Source organism: Hyperoodon ampullatus, assembly GCF_949752795.1.
Source record: "Hyperoodon ampullatus genome assembly, chromosome: 5".
In the NCBI taxonomy this organism is placed as follows: Eukaryota; Metazoa; Chordata; class Mammalia; order Artiodactyla; family Ziphiidae; genus Hyperoodon; species Hyperoodon ampullatus.
The window spans coordinates 73356913-73380121 of NC_136918.1; the positions used below are offsets into that span (position 1 = coordinate 73356913).

The following is a 23209-nucleotide window of genomic DNA, read 5'->3' on the forward strand; positions in this document are numbered from 1 at the left end:
CTATGTTAAATAGAAGTGGTTAAATAGCCTTATCTTGTCCCTAAATTTAGAGGAAAACCTTTCAGCTTTCCACCACTGCATATGATGTTAGCTGTGGATTTGCCATAAATGGTCTTTATTATGTTGAGATATGTTCCTTCTGTATCCACTTCGATGAGAGTTTTTATCATGAATGGATTTGAATTTGAATTTTTTTTTAATTTTGTCAAATGCTTTTTCTGCATATATTGAGATGATCATGTGATTTTTGTCCTTCCTTTTGTTAATGTGGCATATCACACTGATTAATTTGTGTATTTTGAACCATTCTTGTGTCCCTGGAATAAATCCAACTTGACACAGTGTATGATCCTCTTATATACTGTTGTATTCATTTTGCTAATATTTTGTTGAGAATTTTTGTATCTGTACTCATCTAAGATATTGGCATGTAATTTTCTTTCTTTGTAATGTCTTTGTCTGGTTTTGGTTTCAGGGTACTGGTGGCCTTGTAGAATGAATTTGGGAGTGTTCTGTCCTCTTGAATTTTTTGGAATAGTTTTAGAAGGATAGGTATTAGTTCTTCTTTACATGTTTAGTAGAATTCCCCTGTAATATAATGAATTATTTGATTGAAATAAATTTAGATTTTTATCACCCAGTTGTCTTTCTTCTAAGAAATAATTAAGTAACTATATTAAGTTGTTGGGATATTTTATTTGTATTTCCCAAAGTTATATAGGTTCACCTAAAACTTTCCCTTTTATCTTCTAGATTTACCCCTGAGCCACATGAGATTTCTTCAGGAGAAAACAGCTTCATTGGCCAGGAACTGAGTGTGGGCAGAGATTCATCTTCTGTGTTGGAAGACAGTGGAAGTGACCATCTGGCTTACATTCCAAGCCAAATGTTTATGCCACAGAAATTAACAACTAAATATGTAAAAGATCAGGATTCTGAAGAAATTGCAAGTCTCGCTTCTGGTAAGGAAATGAAAAGTTATAGCGGTAATTTAAAAATAACTGGATCCTCATCTTTTAACACTAATAGAGAATCAAATAAATAAGGTGGGTATAAAAAGCAACTTTTTTCAAGTTCAAGATGGTGGCTACAACTGCAGCTTTTATTTCATCTGAAGATTTAAATGGTAACAGGTACCACTCTGGAAATCACTGATAAGCTCTAAGAAATGTCCCTGGTATGCTCACCAAACTTAAGATTTCTCTAGAAACCACAATTTAGGTTAGTGTGATGTAGAAGGAGGTACTATAGAGAATAACATAGCAAAGGAGGAACTTTTAAAAGTTGTCCTGACCAGTGCCCCAGAATTTGTGATTGCATGAGAAGGTGTAAGGTTTTTTCACTGGAAATAAAATAAACTACCCCACTCTCTACTCTATACATTTTAATGGCAAAGCAGTAATGCTTTTTGTCAGGATTTAATAGTTTCAAACAAATCAGATCATAGAATTTTGGCTGTATTTTCATTTAAAAGGGTGGGCATTCTAAACAGACTATTCAGCTATTCCATCTATGTATCTAGAGTCTCCCAAAATGCTCATTTGGCCAGAATGCCAGCATTTAACACATTATGTCATAAGTATCATGTGTGATGTTAGAATATGCAAGTTTGAAAGAAAAGGCGGCCAATCTCATAATATTCATTCTTCGTAATTTCCTTGGATAAATAAATGTTCTTTTCCTTGGGTTCAACACTGATGTCCCCATATTTCCCCCCATTTCTGAAATATACATGTTTGAATTTTGTCTTTAAGGCAGCTAAACTTTCCTTTATAGAAGCTAGAATTGAGAATTAAAGAGTCAATTAATCACTAGTTGAAAAATAAGACTTTTAAAAAAGTAATGAAGTAAACCTGGATGTACGTAGTTCCTTGGCATTAAGGCATTCAAGTGTGTGAGTTCTTATTTAAAACAGGTTTTTATCATTATATAGACATAGCTTAAAGAAGAAAATACAAAATTTATTCTTCTTAATGGATGCAGTTAATTTGGGGTATTCATTTTAACGATATGGGAATTACAACAGCCTCAAGGCATAAGAATTTATTATGGTTTGGTTTAGGAAGAAAAGAAAAGAAAAAGAGAAGTTATTTTGGCAGAGTTGGAATACCAAATTGTCATTTGTGATAGTATTGTTAGTGGTAAGCATTTTAAAGTCTAATAATTGAGAAGTGTGAAACTTTTCAAGAAAGACCGAATTAGTTGGATATTTAAGGGAACAAAGGAGAAACTCATCTTTGCAGCCATCTTTAATGACTGTTGTTCAGTAGTAATAGAAACACTTTTCACTTGGTTTTTCAGATGTCTGGGTATCAAGATACTCATAACCAGTTTAAGGTCCTATTTGGCTGCAGAAATAATTGTTGCATGGTTCTATAGGAAAAATATGTCAATTTGCTGTTACGCCCACCACACCCAATTTCTCTTGCAGTGGATTGAAGTGTTGGGAGTTCTGTGGAGGATTATGTTGAGTTGATTGCCTGGAAACAGAGTCTCAGACCTAAGGATAATATATATTTTTTATCCTTTACAATAAATCTGAGTCTCAGATCATCAGTGTTGTCTAGGGACTTCATACTATTCCTTTCTTTCTTTACTTTTATTTTCTTTTTAAAATCATTGCTAGCTAGTTGTCAAAAGCTGCTGAGAACTTTCTGTATAATGTGCCATCCTCAAGGAGAGTAAATCGTAGTTCAGATATTTTATCCAGTCGCTAAGAGATGAGCTTTGATACACATTCCAGATGTATAGCACAAATAAAAAGATTGATAACTTCTGTAAGAACTTCCACATGCTATGCTTATTACTCATTTATAATGTGATTCTTATGGCCAAGGGCTGATTTTTGTGCACTTGAACAGAGAGTCCTGGGGAAGTCAAGAATCTTAACCACTTAAGAAATTTTTAGAGTTCCCAGAGTACTGTGGGCTGGCAATGAGTTGTGTATCACTCTCTTTCACAAGAAACACAACCACTATCTCTCTACCTAGACCTCTCCCTTGCTTCTTCCTCCCTACTCCAGTTTCCAAGTTCATCCTTGATTGCATCACCTTTCTTGGCCCTCTCCACTCCTTACAGCAGCTCAAAGACAATTTGTATCAGGATCACCTGGAAGCCCTTCACAAGCATAGATTCCTAAGCCCTTCTCAGTACTACTGCTCCATATTTAGGGGTGTGAGTGGCCAGGAAAAAGCCACAAGCTTTAAAACCACCACAGGTGATTTTTGTAGGTCCTCATTTTTCAGATCCACAATCCCAGTGATTCTCAAAAAGTGTGTCCCTAAACCAGCAGCATCAGCATCACCTGGGAACTCATTAGAAGTGCACTGATCCTGGACCTACTGAAGCAGAAACTGGAGGTGGGGCTCAGCCATCTGATTTTTAACAAGCAAAAAATCTGATCCAGGCTGAAGTTTAAGAACTACTGTGCATGCTACCACTTTGGTGTGCTTCCAGATTTGCTCTGTGTTCTCAGCTAAAAGCAGTTGAGTAACTAGTATCACAGAACAGAAGAATTCCTATTGTCAAAGGGATCCAGGTAAACTGGATTATAATTTTATTTTACTCATCCAAGAACACTGAACATTCATCCACCCATCTATTCATCCAACATCTATCTAACAAGACATTTTAAGATCCAAATATGTAGGGGTTATCTAGAGATACTATTATGCATTTTGACCACGCATCCACAATATAAAAATTCCTTGGAAAATTCAGTTGCTCTTAATTACTCACCAATGGAATACACATAGTTCTTTGGAATTATGTAATGAAAAATGGGTGGTTTAATTCTAATTAAATTTCAACTGTTGACCCAATGGTGAGCCTAGCACTTTCATCAAAGATGCTATGTTAACTAATACTTAAGATACAGTTAGTCTATTGTCAAGATTAAAGAGGGACAGGATAATTTTTAATGAATGTTAAATAGCAACCCAAACTCAGCCTAGGGCACACTCATAGCTTTAAGCACTCCCTGGCCTTAGGATAATTTCAGCTGATGTTCTTTTCAATGAATTTTATTAAGAAATAAGAGGCAACACTTCCTTCTTCAAACGAGGCTGGAGTTGTGCTTGAGGGAATTTGCATGGATTTTGTTTTACATTTTTATTTTGCTAACTTTGATTGTGATCTACAATCAGTTTTGTTTTTTTAAGCCAATGTATCTTTTAATTTTGAATCAATCATAAGGTATTAGAGCTGGAAAGGTATTTAGTGATTAGCTCTTGCAAATTCACCTGGGGATAATTCCACCCTACTCTACCCTAGGAGACATATTGCAATGTCTGGAGACATTTTTAGTTGTCATAACTGGAGGGTACTACTGGCATCTAGTGGGTAGAGTCCACAGATGCTGCTAAACATCCTACAATGCACACAGGACATCCTCTCACAACAAAGAATTATCCAGCCAGACTGTCAATAGTGAAAGAAACCCTGTTTTAGAAGAAACTTCAAGCCCCCAAGATAAGGGAACTAAAAAATTCAGTACAGGGACTCAAGATTTCTACACCCTGTCCACTGTTTCCCAGTACACCCTCAGGATTCTGCTAATTTTTTAAAAATTGTAAAAGTACTATCATACCATAAAAAATTTTAATACAGAGTCACAAATCACACAATTTAGCAGACTGAGCTATTTGTTGTGTGGAGTACAGTCTTTGGTTTTTCCACAGGCATATAAGTTTACATAGTTTTATTCAATTTCATATCCTGCTTTTCACATATGTTATACTTTTTACATATTGCTGCAAGCTTCATACTGATTTTTCTGTGTTCTCATAATGTTACTTTCAATGAATGAATGTATTTAACTATTTATCTGTTGTTGAACACTTAGCTTGCTTCCAATTTTTGCTGTCACGTGTTGAACTTGAAGACATATATCTTCTGCTACATTTAAATCTGTACTGGAATTAAATGCAGCAGAGCTAGCTTCTGAGTCACCCAGTGGAGCAGTCCCCCAGCTGAATGTCCTACTTTCATATCTGTACACATGCTAAAGAGGTCAGTGATAGAATTGGGATCATGTCTGAATTGTAATGACATATTTCATGAACGCTTTAGGAAATCTCAACCATCTGGATGTTCTTTGGGAGACAAACTGTGTCTCCTGTTCATTTTAAGCTGTGGACTGAGGTTGTGACTTTCACTTTTGCTTGAGAATTTATTGTATAGTTATTATACTTTGGGCGTCTTCCTTGAAGATTTTGCATGCGGCAGAGCTAATGTGAACTACGAGTTCATGGGATGTGGATGATTTGACTTCATGGAGGCTGCTTCTGTAGGTCTCATGCAATCATTTGTTGCAATTACTAAAGCAATGTTCTATAGTGTTAACAACACTTTTTTTCATGGGGACCCTTTGCTAATGGAATAAAACGTAGATAGTTGAAGTGATAATTGGGTGATGGTGGTGGTGGCGATCAACAAAGCAGTGGCAGCCCTCATTGAGGACTTCCTATAGGAAAGGACTCTACCAAGCATTTACATGGATTTTCCCATGAATATCCATGGAGCAAATATGTATCTGACTCCTGTTCTGAATTAAGCCCCATGCTAGTCTTTTGGGGGGTTAGAGATATTTTTTTAAAAAAAGATTCAGACAGTGACCCTGTCTTCAAGGAGCTTGTAGTCTGATAATCAGAGTATACTCTGAGTAAAAAAAAAAAAAAAAAGCCTAATACAAGTAAGAAAGTATTCACTTTAATAAAAAGTGCAGGGAGATCAGCTCGGTGGTTTGTGACCACCTAGAGGGGTGGGATAGGGAGGGTGGGAGGGAAGGAGATGCAAGAGGGAAGAGATATGGGAACATATGTATATGTATAACTGATTCACTGTGTTATAAAGCAGAAACTAACACACCATTGTAAAGCAATTATACTCCAATAAAGATGTTTAAAAAAAAAAGTGCAGGGCTTCCCTGGTGGCGCAGTGGTTGAGAGTCCGCCTGCCGATGCAGGGGACACAGGTTCGTGCCCTGGTCTGGGAGGATCCCACATGCCACGGAGCGGCTGGGCCCGTGAGTCATGGCTGCGGAGCCTGCGCGTCCGGAGCCTGTGCTCCGCAATGGGAAAGGCCACAACAGTGAGAGGCCCGCGTACCACAAAAAAAAAAAAAGTGCAGGTGGAATGCTTTGGGGGCCAGTATTCATTTCAGCATTGTATTCACTCTCTCACTTGATGATCAAACAATGCATGAAAAATAATAGTAATCACAGAAGCTACCACTTATTTAGTGCAACTATGCGCCGGGCACTTTATATACATGGTTTAACTTAATCCTTACCACGAAAATCTATTATTATTATTATAATGACTATTACATATTACAGATGAGGACACTGATGTGAAGGTTAAGATCCTCAAGCAACATCACACAGCTTGTAAGCGGCAGAGCCAGGATTCAAATCCATGCCCATTTCCACAGAAACGTTAACAATGTAGGCTGTGTTGTCTGGCAAGGGCATTGTCTGCATTTTCCAATGACAAAATATATCCAGCTGCCAAATTTGACTATCATCATGTCATCAATGGGAGAGTTATTTTTAAAACAATTTTGGTGGTACAATTCAATTTTTAAATTTTAATTTAATCATTTTTCTCTCATGCTTTTTTATAAACCATACATGTTTAAAGCCATAAATATTTAATTCTTTTTTTCATATCATTACTGGAGTATAATGGCCTTAAAATGTTGTGTTAGCTTTTGCTGTATAACAAAGTGAATCAGCTATACAGTTACTTATAAACCCATATCCCCTCCCTCTTTCATCTCCCTCCCACCCTCTCTATCTCACCCCCCCATCCCACCCCTCTAGGTGGTCACAGAGCACCAAGCTGATCTCCCTGTGCTATGCAACTACTTCCCACTAACTATCTACTTTATATTTGGTAGTGTATGTATGTCCACTCTCTCACTTTGTCCCAGCTTACCCTTCCCCCTCCCCGTGTCCTCAAGTTCATTCTCTAGTAGGTCTGCGTCGTTATTCCCGTCATGCCCCTAGGTTCTTCATGACTAATTTTTCTTTCTTTTCTTTTTTTCTTCAGATTCCATGCATATGTGTTAGCATACGGTATTTATTTTTCTCTTTCTGACTTACTTCACTCTGTATGAAAGACTCTAGGCCCATCCACCTCGTTACAAGTAACTCAATTTCGTTTCTTTTTATGGCTGAGTAATATTCCATTGTATATATGTGCCATATCTTCTTTATCCATTCATCTGTTGATGGACACTTAGGTTGCTTCCATGTCCTGCCTGTTGTAACTAGTGCTGCAATGAACATTGTGGTACATGTCTTTTTGAATTATGGTTTTCTCAGGGTATATGCCCAGTAGGGGGAATGCTGGGTCATATGGTAGTTCTATTTTTAGTTTCTTGAGGAACCTCCACACTGTTCTCCATACTGGATGTCTCAATTTACATTCCCACCAACAGTGCAAGAGGGTTCCCTTTTCTCCACACCCTCTCCAGCACTTATTGTTTCTAGATTTTTTGACGATGGCCATTCTGTCCGGTGTGAGGTGACACCTCATTGTGGTTTTGATTTGCATTTCTCTAGTGATTAATGATGTTGAGCATCTTTTCATGTGCCTGTTAACCATCTGTATGTCTTCTTTGGAGAAATGTCCATTTAGGTTTTCCACCCATTTTTGATTTGGGTTGTTTGTTTTTCTGATATTGAGCTGCATGTGCTGCTTATAGATTTTGGAGATTAATCCTTTGTCAGTTGCTGCATTTGCAAATATTTTCTCCCCTTCCGATGGTTGTATTTTCATCTTGTTTATGGTTTCCTTTGCTGTGCAAAAGCTTTTAAGTTTCATTAGGTCCCATTTGTTTATTTTTTTTTTATTTCCATTTCTCTAGGAGGTGGGTCAAAAAGCATCTTGCAGTGATTTATGTCATAGAGTGTTCTGCCTATGTTTTCCTCTAAGAGTTTTATATTGTCTGGCCTTAAATTTAGCTTTTTAATCCATTTTGAGTTTATTTTTGTGGGTAGTGTTATGGAGTGTTCTAATTTCATTCTTTTACATGTAGTTATCCAGTTTTCCCAGCACCGCTTATGGAAGAGACTGTCTTTTCTCCATTGTATATTCTTGCCTCCTTTATCAAAAATAAGGTGACCATATGTGTGTGGGTTTATCTCTGGGCTTTCTATCCTATTCCATTGATCTATATTTCTGTCTTTGTGCCAGTCTTGATTACTGTAGCTTTGTAGTATAGGAAGTCAGGGAGCCCGATTCCTCCAGCTCCGTTTTTCTTTCTCAAGATTGCTTTGGGTATTTGGGGTCTTTTGTGTTTCCATAGAAATTGTGAAAATTTTTGTTCCAGTTCTGTGAAAAATGCCATTGGTAGTTTGATAGGGATTGCATTGAATCTGTAGATTGCTTTGGGTAGTATAGTCATTTTCACAATGTTGATTCTTCCAATCCAAGAACATGGTATATCTATCCATCTGTTTGTATCATCTTTAATTTCTGTCATCAGTGTCATAGTTTTCTGCATACAGGTCTTTTGTTTCCTTAGGTAGGTTTATTCCTAGGAATTCTATTCTTTTTGTTGCAATGGTAAATGGGAGTGTTTCCTTAATTTCTCTTTCTGACTTTTCATCATTGATATATAGAAATACAAGATATTTCTGTGCATTAATTTTGTATCCTGCTCTTTTACCAAATTCAGTGATTAGCTCTAGGAGCTTTCTGGTAGCATCTTTAGGATTCTGTATGTATAGTATCATGTCATCTGCAAACAGTGACAGTTTTACTTCTTTTTCTGATTTGGATTCCATTTATTTCTTTTTCTTCTCTAATTACCATGGCTAAAACTTCCAAAGCTGTCTTGAATAATAGTGGTGAGGGTGGGCACCCTTGTCTTGTTCCTGATCTTAGAGGAAATGCTTTCAGTTTTTCACCATTGAGAACGATGTTGGCTGTGGGTTTGTCATATATTGCCTTTATTATGTTGAGATGGATTCCCTCTATGCGTACTTTCTGGAGAGTTTTTATCATAAATGGGTGTTGAATTTTGTCAAAAGCCTTTTCTGTATTTACTGAGATTATCATACGGTTCTTATCCTTCAATTTGTTAATATGGTATATCACATTGATTGATTTGCATATATTGAAGAATCCTTGCATTCCTGAAATAAACCCCACTTGATCATGGTGTATGATCCTTTTATTGTGCTTTTGGATTCTGTTTGGTAATATTTTGTTGAGGATGTTTGCATCTATGTTCTTCAGTGTAGTTTTCTTTCTTTGTGACATCTTTGTCTGGTTTTGTTATTAGGGTGATGGTGGCATCGTAGAATGAGTTTGGGAGTGTTACTCCCTCTGCTATATTTTGGAAGAGTTTGAGAAGGATAGGTCTTAGTTCTTCTCTAAATGTTTCATAAAATTCACCTGTGAAGCCATCTGGTCCTAGGCTTTTGTTTGTTGGAGATTCTTAATCACAGTTTCAATTTCATTATTTGTGATTGGTCTGTTCATATTTTCTATTCCTTCCTGGTTCAGTCTTGGTAGGTTGTACTTTCTATGAATTTGTCCATTTCTTCCATGTCTTCCATTTTATTGGTATATAGTTGCTTGTGGTAGTCTCTCTGATCCTTTGTATTTCTGCAGTGTCAGTTGTTACATCTCCATTTTCATTTCTAATTCTGTTGATTTGAGTCCTCTCTCTTTTTTTCTTGATGAGTCTGGCTAATGGCTTATCAATTTTGTTTATCTTCTCAAAGAACCAACTTTTAGTTTTATTAATCTTTACTCTTGTTTCCTTCATTTCTTTTTCACTTATTTCTGATCTGATCTTTATGATTTCTTTTCTTCTGTCAACTTTGTTTTTTGTTGTTGTTGTTGTTTTTCTTCTTCTTCTTTCTCTAATTGCCTTAGGTGTAAAGTTAGGTTGTTTATTTGAGAAGTTTCTTGTTTCTTGAGGTAGGATTGTATTGCTATAAACTTCCCTATTAGAACTGCTTTTGCTGCATTCCATAGGTTTTGGATCATCATGTTTTCATTGTCATTTGTCTCTAGGTACTTTTTTGATTTCCTCTTTGATTTCTTCAGTGATCACTTGGTTATTTAGTATCATATTGTTTAGCCTCCAAGTGTTTGTATTTTTTACAGTTTTTTACCTGTAATTGATATCTAGTCTCGTAATGTTGTTGTCAGAAAAGATATTTGATACGATTTCAATTTTCTTAAATTTACTGAGACTTTATTTGTGACCCACGATATGATCTATCCTGGAGAATGTTCCATGTGCACTTGAGAGGAAAGTATATTCTGTTGTTTTGGGATGGAATGTCCTTTAAATATCAGTTAAGTCCACCTGGTCTAATGTGTCATTTAAAGTTTGTGTTTCCTTATTTAATTTAAGTTTGGGTGATCTGTCCATTGGTGAAAGTGGGGTGTTAAAATCCCCTACTATTTTTGTGTTACTGTTGATTTCCCTTTTTATGGCTCTTAGCATTTGCCTTATGTTGGGTGCATAAATATTTAAAATTGTTATATCTTCTCCTGGAATTGATCTCTTGATCCTTATGTTTTGTCCTTCTTTGTCTCTTGTAATAGTCTTTATTTTAAACTCTATTTTGTGTTATATGAGAATTGCTACTCCAGCTTTCTTTTGATTTCCATTTTCATGGAATATCTTTTTCCATCCCCTCTCTTTCAATCTACATGTGTCTCTAGGTCTGAAGTGGGTCTCTTGTAGACAGCATATATACAACCCTTGTTTTTGTATCCATTCAGCCAGTCTACATCTTTTGTTTGGGGCATTTAATCCATTTACATTTAAGGTAATTATCGATATGCATGTTCCTATTACCATTTTCTTAATTGTTTTGTTTTTGATTTTGTAGGTGTTTTCCTTCTCCTGTGTTTCCCACCTAGAGAACTTCCTTTAGCATTTGTTGTAGAGTTGGTTTGGTTACACTGAATTCTCTTGGCTTTTGTGTGTCTGTAAATGTTTTAATTTCTCTTTCAAGTCTGAATGAGATCCTTGCTGGGTAGAGTAATCTTCATTGTAGGTTTTTCCCTTTCATCACTTTAAATATTCCCTGCCACTCCCTTCTGTCTTGCAGAATGTCTGCTGAAAGATCAGCGTTAACCTTATGGGGATTCCCTTGTGTGTTATTTGTTGCTTTTCCCTTGCTGCTTTTAGTAATTTTTCTTTGAGTTTAATTTTTGATAGTTTGATTAATATTACTATTTCTCATATTAGAGAAGTTTTCAACTATAATCTCTTCAAATATTTTCTCAGACCTTTTCTTTTTCTCTTCTTCTCTTGGGGTCCCTATAATTCAAATGTTGGTGCATTTAGTGTTGTCCCAGAGGTCTCTGAGACTGTCTTCAATTCTTTTCATCCTCTTTTCTTTATTCTGCTCTGTGGCAGTTGTTTCCACTCTTCTATCTTCCAGGTCACTTATCCATTCTTTTGCCTCAGTTATTCTGTTACTGATTCCTTCTAGAGTATGTTTAATTTCATTTATTGTGTTGTTCATCATTGTTTGTTTGCTCTTTAGTTCTTCTAAGTCCTTGTTAAAAGTTTCTTGTATTTTCTCCATTATATTTCCGAGATTTTGGATCATGTTTACTATCATTACTCTGTATTGTTTTTCAGGTAGGCTGCCTATTTCCTCTTCATTTGTTTGATCTGGTGGGTTTTTACCTTCTTCTTCATCTGCTGCATATTTCTATGTGTTCTCATTTTGTTTAAGTTAATCTGTTTGGGGTTGCCTTTTCACAGGCTGCAGGTTCGTAGTTCATGTTATTTTTAGTGTCTTCCCCCAGTGGTTGAGATTGGTTCAGTGGCTTGTGTAGGCTTCCTTGTGGGGGGGACTGGTACCTGTGCTCTGGTGGGTGGGGCTGGATCTTGTCCTTCTTGTGGGCAAGGCCAAATCCGGTGGTGTGTTTTTGGGTGTCTGTGAACTTAGTATGACTTTAGGCAGCCTCTCTGCTAATGGGTGGGTTTGTGTTCCTATCTTTCTAGTTGTTTGTCATGGGGTGTCTAGAACTGGAGCTTGCTGGACGTTGGGTGGAGCTGGGTCTTAGTGTTGAGACAGATGTCTGGGAGAGCTCTCACTGATTAATATTACATGGGGCTGGGAGGGCTCTGGTGGACCAATATCCTGGATTTGGCTCGCCCACCTCAGAGACTCAGGCCTGACACCCGGCTGGAGCACCAAGAATCTGCCAGCCACATGGCTTGGAAGAAAAGGAAAAAAAAAATGAACAGATGGAACCCCCAAACTTATGGTAAAACAAATCTAAACAGACAAAATCACACAAAGAAATATGCACACACACACTCACAAAAAGAGAAGAAAAGAAAAAAGGAAAAGAGCAACCAAACCAGTACACAAACACACCAGTGATAACAAGCACTAAAAACTAAACTAAGATAAACATAAAACCAAAAACAAATCAGACACAGAAAGCAAACTCCAAGTCTACAATTGCTCCCAAAGTCCACTGTCTCAATTTTGGGAACATTTATTGTCTATTCAGTTATTCCACAGATGTAGGGTTTATCAAATTGTTTGCAGGGATTTAATCTGCTGCTCCTGAGGCTGCACAGAGAAATTTCCCTTTCTCTTCTTTGTTTGCACAGCTCCTGGGGTTCAGCTTTGGTTTTGGCCCTGCCTCAGCATGTAGGCCACCCTCAAGTGTCTGTTCACCACCTAGATAGGAGGGGGTCAAAGCAGTGGCTGATTAGATCTCTTTTGCTCACTCAGGCTGGGGAGAGGGAGGGGCACCATAGCCATAATTGGAATGTGGGGCGAGCCTGCAGCAGCAGAGACCGGCATGATATTGCAACAGCCTGAGGCACACCATGTGTTCTTCTGTGGAAGTTGTCCCTGGCTCACAGGTCCCTGGCAGTGGTGGGCTGCACAGGCTCCTGAGGGTGTGTGGTAGTGTGACCTGCGCTTGCATACAGGATTCTTGGTGACAGCAGCAGTAGCATTAGCGGTCCATGCCTGTCTCTGGGGTCTGAGATGATAGCTGCAGCTCATGCCTGGCTCTGGAGCTCAATTAGGTCATGCTCTGCCATCTATGGTCACACAGAACAGGAAGTCCCTCTCCTCACGCATCCCAAAACAATGGTCTCTTGCCTATCCAGCAGCTCCAGACTTTGTCTCGGACTCCCTCCTGGCTAGCTGTGGTGAACTAACCCCCTTCAGGTTCACACAGCCAACCCCAATCCTCTCCCTGGGGTCTGACGTCCAAAGCCCGAGCCTCAGCTCCCAGCCCCCGCCCGCCCTGGCGGGTGAGCAGAGAAGCCTCTCAGGCTAGTGAGTGCTGGTTGGCACTTATCCTCTGTGCAGGAATCTCTCCGCTTTGCCTCCTGCACCCCTGTTGCTGCACTCTCCTCCGTGGCTCTGAAGTTTCCCCCCTGCCCACACCCCATCTCTGCCAGTGAAGGGTCTTCTTAGTGTGTGGCAACTTTTCTTCCTTCACAGCTCCCTCCCAGAGGTGCAGGTCCCATCCCTATTCTTTTGTCTCTGTTTTTCCTTTTTTCTTTTGCCCTTCAGGTACATGGGGATTTTCTTGCTTTTTGTGAAGTCTGAGGTCTTCTGCCAGCATTCAGTAGGTGCTCTGTAGGAGTTGTTCCACATGTAGATGTATTTTTGATGTATTTGTGGGGAGGAAGGTGATCTCCACATCTTACTCCTCTGCCATATTGAAGGTCTCTTTAATTTAATTTTTAGAAATTCCTGCTTATAACTCATTTAAAGGACATAAGGCCAGATAGATTGGCCTTATAAACTCATCCAGAGGCCAGAGCAAAAACTAACACCATTAAAACCAAAATACCACTATTTACAATAGCCAAGACATGGAAACAACCTAAATGTCCATCAACAGATAAATGGCTAAAGAAGATGTGATGTATATATACGATGGAATATTGCTCAGCCATAAAAAATAATGAAATAATGTCATTTGCAGCAACATGGATGGACCTAGAGATTATCATACTAAGTGAAATAAGTCAGACTGAGAAAGACAAATATTACATGATATCACTTATATATAGACTCTAAAATACAACACAAATGATATTATTTATGAAACAGAAACAGACTCACAGACATAGATAACAAACTTATGGTTACCAAAGTGGGAGGGATAAATTAGAAGTTCGTGATTAAAATATACACACTGCTATATATAAAATAGATAAACACCAAGGGCCTTCTGTATAGTACAAGGAACTACACCTTACAATACCTTGTAATAACCTATAATGGAAAAGAATCTAAAAAAGAATATATATATGTATAACTGAATCACTTTGCTGTACACCTGAAATTAACACAACACTGTAAATCAACTACATTTCAATAAAATTTTTAAGAAAACAAAGATCCATGTGGTCTGGGTATAAATAACTCCTAAGGCATGCATCACTTTTCTCAGTGTGCTGGCACCTTTCTGTAGATTGTTGTTTCAGAGTGTGACATAGATGGCAAGAGTGAGTCGTTTGGACCAAGTGCCACCTAGAAAAGTCTAGGCCAAGAAAGATATTTATTCTGTCTTTGGGGAAAATGATGAAGTCCATTTTAAGACAGTGACTCCTACTTGTTCAGGCAAATGGTGGAGAGAGGAACGCATCTAACAAAACAAGAGATTGAAAAGTATGTCTCTATTTCCCTTTGGCATAAAATCAATGACACACAGTCACAGACACATAAGAGACCATAAGAGATTTGTGCCCCAGCCTAGAGCTTGACCAGTGGCCTCACCAGACAGGCCTGGATTGGCAGTGTGAAATGGAGAGGTGTGTAAGTCATTCCAACTCCTCTGCAGTTAAAGTATGTGTAAATGCAACAGAATGAGCTTGTACGCATGTCCGTTGTGTTCCACTAATATCAACTGACTTTGCATTTTTGGGAAATTCTGGTTTACAGAATATAGTATCATGGGTAGGATTTTCAGATATCTGAGACTTTTCTATGTTTTTTTCCTTCTAAAAAATATATTTATAGAGTGCTTAGGATATGCTAGGCACTGTGACATTTTTATTTAATTCTCTCAAAAACCTTATAAGGTTATAGTTTATTATAACAATTTTATAATTTTTTAGATAATGGAACAGAGGCATGGGAGAGACTCAGAATCACAGAGCTAACAAATGGTATAGACCCACCTCAAACTCCTAAGGTTCTGCTCATAACCACTGTTCCATAATGACTAAAGAAGAAAATACTGCAAATTTTATTTAACTGCCTACTTTTGGAAGAAAACTTTCTTTAGTAGCTTCAATCATTAGGAATAGCATTGACTGAGAACCTTGTGCTTCAAACCAGGTCCTGGGCCTCTGGCAAGGTGGCTAATGTGTCCCTTAATGTGTCTGTTCCACCCTCAAATCTGATGAGCAGTTCTTCTGAAGGTGTTACACAGAGCTGGGTGCAAATCCTGCCTCTACCACTTACAGGCTGTCTTTTCTTGACCAAGTCATTTGCCCCCTCCAAGCCTCAGCTTGCTCATCTGTAAAATGGGCACAATGATAATTTCATCCTTATAGTGCTGTGTGGAATATTAAATGAGAGGAGATAAGCATGGAGCTGAGCACAAGACCTGAAGCATCCTGGATGCTCAGTTCAATACTGAGAAAATGGAAAAATTGAAAAAGAAAGCATTGCCAGACTCATAGGAAGTCATAAAAGAGGTTAACTTGAAAAATATCTGCTGCAGTCCTTGTGGACAGAAATGTACATATAAAGTAACCACATTTGTCCATGTAGCTTGCCTATAGAGAACACATGGCTAATTTTGGCCCCTGTACAAATTCCAAGGCAGACCACAAGATAACTCATGCATATCTTGAGATTTCTCACAAACACCATAGCTCCACAGCATATGTAATCCCAGTCCAGATGGCTCAATCTCCCTCAATTCCCTTCCACCTCTGCTTCTCCCAAAAGTTACTGGAGCACACCTGGCCCTGTGGCTTAAATCTCAGCTGAAATTAGGCTAATCCCTAGGGGCACTCCCCTGGAAATCCAGCTGCATCCCTCATTCCTTTTGAGTCATAACAAGTGAGCAAGCCCTTCCTCCTCTGCCATTCTGAGGAAATTCTTCCACAGAGTTGGAGATAAGAATTTGGCATGGTGACATTTCCAGAAAATACACAGCATTGCTCTGAGCTGTGGGTAACCTTTATCCACACTTCTGCCAGATTTTCTTGAAGGAAAATGTTTTTAAAGGCCCAATCTTTCCTAATAAGATAATTTAGACTCAAAGCAGAATAATCATAGGTGATTATTTAGTGTTTGACTAAATTTTAAAGTTTAGCATTTAACTTCTTTGATTCTCATGCTAATCCCGTAATAGGTAGAGAACCTATTTTTAGAGATGTTGAAGGTAAAATATACCTCTTTAGAAAATAGTTCTGCTGGGTACTTTGGAAAAGGATTGAGATTTTGCTCATTTATAAAGAGAAAACTGGAAAAAAAAAAAGTACTATTTCTGGTGTGGGCAATGTATGAAAAAATATTTCACTAACACGGTAAGTCAACCCTTCCTCTTCTTTTAATGAAGTATAGTTTATTTACAATATTATATTAGTTTCAGTTGTACAACGTAGTGGTTCAATGTTTTTATAGATTATATTTCATTTAAAGTTATTATAAAATATTTGCTATCTTCCCTGTGTTGTACAATATATCCTTGTAGCTTATTTACTTTATACATAGTAGTTTGTACCTCTTAATCCCCTACCTCTATCTTGCCCCTTCCCCCTTCCCTCTCTTCACTGGTAACCACTGGTTTGTTCTCTGTATCTGTGAGTTTGTTTCATTACATTCATTTATTTTTTTATTTTTTAGATTCCACATAAAAGTAAAAACATACAATATTTGTCTTTGTATGACTTATTTCACTAAGCATGGTATCCTCCATGTTCATCTATGTTGTTGCAAATGGCAAATTTTCATTCTTCCTTTATGGCTGAGTAATATTTCATTGTGTGTGTGTGTGTGTGTGTGTGTATATATATATATAAAATGTCTTCTTTATCCATTCTTCAGATGGTGGACACTTAATTTGCTTCCATATCTTTGCTATTGTAAATAATGCTGCTATGAACATTGGGCCAGTGACCTCACCAGACAGGCCTGGGTTGGCAGTGTGAAATGGAGAGGTGTGTACAAAATCTCATGTATCATACAAAGTCTAATGTATCTTTTCAAATTAGTGTCTTCACTTTCCTCAGATACATACCCAGGAGTGGGATTGCTGGATCATATGGTAGTTCTGTTTCTAGTTTTTTTGTGTGTGGAAACTCCATACCGTTTTCCATAGTGGCTGCACCAATTTACATTCCCACCAACAGTGTAGGACAGTTCTCTTTTCTTCACATCCTCACCAGCATTTGTTATTTGTGACTTTTTGATGATGACTATTATGAGAGGTGTGAAGTGATATCTCACTGTGGTTTTGATCTGTATTTCTCTGATGACTAACAATGTTGATCATCTTTTCATGTGCCTGTTGGCCATCTGTCTGTATGTCTTCTTTGTAAAAAAGGTCTCTTCAGGTCTTCTGCTCTTTTTTTGATTGGGTTGTTTTTTTGATACCATGTTCTACGAGCCCTTTATATATGTTGAATATTAACCCCTTATCAGTCATATCATTTGCAAATATTTTCTCCCATTCAGTAAGTTGTATTTTTGTTTTGTTGATGGTTTCCTTTGCTGTGCAAAAGCTTTTAAGTTTCATTAGGTCCCATTTCTTTATTTTTGCTCTCTTTTTTCTTTGCCTTAGGAGCCAGGTCCAAAAAAGTATTGCTACAATTTATGTCAAAGAGTGTTTTGTCTATGTTCTCTTGTAGGAATTTTGTGGTTTCTGTCTTACATTGAAGTGTTTAATCCATTTTGAGTTTATTTAGTATATGGTATGAGGAAATTTTCTAATTTCATTGTTTTACATGTAGCTGTCCAGTTTTCCCAGTACCACTTATTGAAGAGGCTCTTTTCTCCATTGTATATTCTTGCCTCCTCTGTTGTAGATTAATTAACCATAAGTATGTGGGCTTATTTCTGGGCTCTCTATTCTGTTCCATTGATCTATGTGTCTGTTTTTGTGCCAGTACCTTGCTGTTTTGACTATTGTAGCTTTGTAGTATAGTCTGAAGTCTGGGATGGTGGTATCTCCAGCTTTGTCCCTTTTTTCTCAATATTGCTTTTGCTCTTCAGGATGTTTTGTGGTTTCACATGAATTTTAGGATGATTTGTTCTAGTTTTGTGAAAAATGTCATAGATATTTTGGTAGAGATTGCATTAAATCCATAGATTGCTTTGGATAGTGTGGACATTTTAACAATATTAATTCTTCTAATCCACAAACATGGGCTATCTTTCCATTTATTTGTATCATCTTTAATTTCCTTCATTCAACAATATTTTATAGTTTTCAAAGTTTAGGTCTTTCACCTCCATGGTTAAGTTTATTCCTAGGTATTTTATTCTTTTTGATGTGATTTTAAACAGGATTGTTTTCTTGCTTTCTCTTTCTGATAGTTCATTATTAGTGTATAGAAAAGCAACAGATTTCTGTGTATTAATCTTGTATCATGCAACTTTACTGAATTCATATATTAGTTCTAATTGTTTTTTGGTGGAGACTTTAGAGTTTTCCATATATAGTATATTGTCATCTACAAACTGAGACAATTTTACTTCTTCCCTTCCAATTTGGATGCCTTTTATTTCTTTTTCTTGCCCTATTACTGTCACTAGGATTTCCAATACTATGTTAAATAGAAGTGGCAAGAGTGAGTATCCTTGTCTTATTCCTGAATTTAGAGTAAAACCTATCAGCTTTTCATCGTTGCATATGATGTTAGCTGTGGCTTTGTCATAAATGACCTTTATTATGTTAAGATATGTTTCCTGCATACCCACATTTTTTGCTTTGTTTTGTTTTGTTTGCTTTTACTTTATTTTTTTTAATTGAAGTATAGTTGATTTACAGTGTTGTGTTATTTTCAGGTGTAGATCAAACTGATTCACTTATGTGTGTGTGTGTGTATGTTGTATACATATATATAGATTTTTTTCAGATTCTTTTCCCGTATAGCTTATTACAAAATATTGAGGGTAGTTCCCTGTGCTATAAAGTTTTTATCATGAGTGTATGTTGAATTTTGTCAAATGCTTTTGAGGTGATCATGTGATTTTTGTCCTTCCTTTTGTTAATGTGGTGTATCACACTGATTGATTTGTGAATATTGAGCCATTGTTGCATCCCTGGCATAAATCCCACTTGATCATGGTGTATGATCCTTTTTATATATTGTTGAATTAGGTTTGCTACTATTTTGTTGAGGATTTTTGCATGTATATTCATCAGAGATATTGGCCTGTAATTTTCTTTTTTTTTGTAGTGTCTTTTTCTGGCTTTGGTATCAGGGTAATTTTGGCCTCCTGGAATGAATTTGGGAGTGTTCCCTCCTCTTCAATTTTTTGGAATAGTTTGAGAAGGATAGGTATTAGCACTTTGTTGTAAGTTTAGTAGAATTCCCCTATGAACCTGATCAGTTCTGGACATTTGTTTGCTGGGAGCTTTTTGATTACTAATTCAATTTTACTACTAGTGACCACTCTGTTCAGACTGTATATTTTTTTCTGATTCAGTCTTGGAAGATTGTATGTTTCTAGAAATTTATCCATTTCTTCTAGGTTGTCTAATTTGTTGACATGTAACTGGTTTTTTTTTCTTTAATTTTTATTGGAGTATAGTTGATTTACAATGTTGTGTTACTTTCTTCTGTACAGCAAAGTGAATCAGTTATACATATACATGTATCCACTCTTTTTTTAGATTATTTTTCCATATAGGTCATTACAGAGTATTGAGTAGAGTTCCCTGTGTGATATAGTAGGTCTTTATTAGTTATCTATTTTATATATAGTAGTAGGTATGACATGTAACTATTGATTGTAGTATCTCATGATGTTTTGTATCTTTGTGATATCAGTTGTAATTTCTCTTTTTTCATTTCTACCCCTTCCTCTTCTACCAGAACATTTATGAAATACTTTTCCTTATGTTTTAACAAAGTGTGTTGATTGGCCTTTTTTAAAAAGCCAAAATGGAGATCCTGGTGGCAGAGCAGGTAATGATTAGTAAATTCCAGGATTGTAAACTCAAAAGGAAAGAAATGTCCATTTAACTAATCTTCACACATCCTCATACACTATTGCCAAGAACTCTAGAAGAGGTTTTGGCAGTATTTTAGGGCTAAAGTATATTATATAGCATCCATTGCATAGACAAATATATTTATGCTTTTGTCTGCACTTCCAGTTTTATATTTAGCAATTAAGAATCTTGATATTTATCAAAAATTCTAAGAATTTGAAACTAGGTTCTTGGTGGAGGATTGGAGGTGCATAGATTTCAAACAGCTCATGAAATGTAACATCCTGTTCAATAACTATGAATGTACTGATAAAGGAAAAGTCTGGTACATTAATGACCAGTTCTTAGTCCTTCGTAAGAAGGGAGAGAACATAGGAATATCTCAAGCAAGATGGTTAGTTCTCATGTATTAGAAATGCCCAAGGTGAAGTAACAGGAACTGGATTTACCTACCAATTGAAATAACCAAAAGAAAAAAAAATATATATATATATATACATGAAATGAAACAACAATTGTCAGGACACTGGACTTCAGGAAATAAAATGATCTCTGAGAGATGAGAAGCCAATGAGATGAACCCTATGATTTCTCGTGCTTACTGCCAAGAGAGAGTTTCCAGGCCATGGTTCAGGAAGGGGAATTCAGGTGGAACCCAGTGCACTCCTTGAGATGAGGAAGCAGAGCTGAGAGTCCAGGGAGACCAAGGTGGTAAGAATTCACAGGACAGAACACCAGAGAGGAGAGAGCTGTTCAGAGAGCAAAACCCAGAACTCTGCAGAGGATGCCTCTTCATCATTCATCAGAGTGCTGATAGCACGAGCATTGAGGAAATGACCAGAGCATGGGGGAACATTCTTCTGAAAGGATTAGAGGATAATGCCCATTGCTCACAGGGCCAGGGATAGTGCCTGTTACCACCAGTGAGACTGGAAAAACTCATAATTCATAGAGTACTGGGAAGAAAATTCAGGAAGGTCTTGCTTCAGTAGTGGGGAATAAGTAGCCTTAAATTAAGTACCACTCTGGACATACCTAACAAATCATAACAGCAAGACCCAAAAAGATCAAACCGTTTTCATGTAACTTGACTGCCTCCCAAAACAAGTCATATGGGTATTTATAAGAATATAAAACTATCCCATATCTAACAAGGCAAATTTCATAATGTCTGGCATAAAAAGCAGAAAGAACCCATCATCAAAACCACAATCACTCAAAACCAAATCAGAACTGACAAAGATGTTAGAAGTAATGAAGAAATTAAAACAGTTATTGTAACTATACTCCATATGTTAAAAAGTTAAGTAGAGACATGGAAAATGTAAAAAAAAAAAAAAAAAAAATTAAATAGAATTTGTAGAGGTGAAAGCTGCAGTGCCTAGGATGAACAATACGCTGGATGGGATTAATGGGAAATTAGATTTGATAAAAGAAAAGACTAGTGACCTTGAAGATGTAGCCATAGAAATTATCCAAAATAAAACTCAAGGAGAATAAAGACTTAAGAAAAAAAAAGACCCTCAGTGGGTTTCAAGACCTCTCTCAATAACTGACAAAAGAATAGACAGAAAATCAGCAGTAATATCGTAGACCAGAACAACAGTATCAGTTAATTTGTCCTAATTGATATTAATAGAACACTGCACACAAAATAGCAAGTACACATTCTTTTCAAGTACATGTGAAACATTTACCAAGATAGACCATACTGTAGACCATAAAACAATTCTCAAAATTTGAAAGGTTTCAAATCATTCCAAGTATATTCTCTGACCAAAACAGAATTAAGTTGAAATCAATAGTAAGAAGATCTTTGAAAAATCCCCAAGTATTTGGAAACTAAATAAAGCACTTCTAAATAATCCATGGTCAAAGAAAAAAGCAAAGGGGAAATTAGCAAGTATTTTGAAATGAATGAAAATAAAATCACAATATACTAGACTTTGTAAGATTCCACTAAAGCAGTACTGTCTACTAAAGCAGGATGTCATTCATAGCATTAAATGCCTATACTGATAAAGAAGAAAGGTTTCAAATCAATGACCTCAACTTTCATCTTAAGAAATTAGAAAAAGAAGAACAAGTTAAACCTAAGGTAAGGAGAAGAAAGGAAGTAATAAAATTAAAGCAGAACTCAATGAAATAGAAAAGAGAAAATCAATAAAACCAAAAGTGGATTTTTGATAAGATCAATTAAATTGATAAACCCATAGTCAAACTCACCAGTAAAAAAGAGAAAACACAAATTACCAACATCAGGAATGAGAGAGGAGAAATATTCTACAGATATTAAAAGGATAATCAGGGAATATTATAAGCAGTTTTTACCTATAATTTAGACATTTTAAGTGAAATAGGCAAATTAGTTTCAATGCACGAATTACCAAGCCTCACTCAAGGAGAAGTAACCTAAATATTCCTAAACCTATTAAAGAAATTGAATTTGTAGTTCAAAACTTTCCATAAAGAAAACTCCAGGCCCAGATGACTTCACTAGTGACTTCAACAAAACATTTAAGGAAGAAATAATACCAATTCTGCATAAACTCTTCCAGAATATTAAATAGGAAGGAATGCTTCCAAACTCATTCTTTGAGGCCAAAACCAGACAAATACATTACAAGAATAGGAACCTACAGGCCAACATTCCTCGTGAACATAGATGCAAAAATTCTAAACAAAATGTTAGCAAATCAAATCCAACAATATTAGCTTGATGTGGCAATCATTATACAAGGTATACTTATATCAAAATATTGTACACTTTATTATTAATTTTTTTTCATTCAATTTTTAAATTTTTTTATTGAAATATAGTTGATTCACAATGTTGTGTTAGCTTCAGGTGTACATCGAAGTAATTCAGTTATACATACATATATATGTATATCTATATATTCTTTTAAAAAGTGGGCTTCCCTGGTGGTGCAGTGGTTGCGAGTCCGCCTGCTGATGCAGGGGACGCGGGTTCGTGCCCCGGTCTGGGAAGATCCCACATGCCGCGGAGCGGCTGGGCCCGTGAGCCATGGCCGCTGAGCCTGCGCGTCCGGAGC

At 36.8% G+C, this 23209-nt stretch overlaps 1 protein-coding gene across 1 annotated transcript in view; it reads left to right on the forward strand.

Moving 5' to 3' along the window:
• COL6A5 (collagen type VI alpha 5 chain) overlaps positions 1-23209 on the forward strand; it is a gene marked incomplete at both ends in the record, with an annotated part of 109657 nt that overhangs the window by 80779 nt on the left and 5669 nt on the right. Inside the window, 1 exon segment of the mRNA XM_079705244.1 lies at positions 754-962. Within this exon segment, the coding sequence (XP_079561370.1) occupies positions 754-962 (209 nt within the window).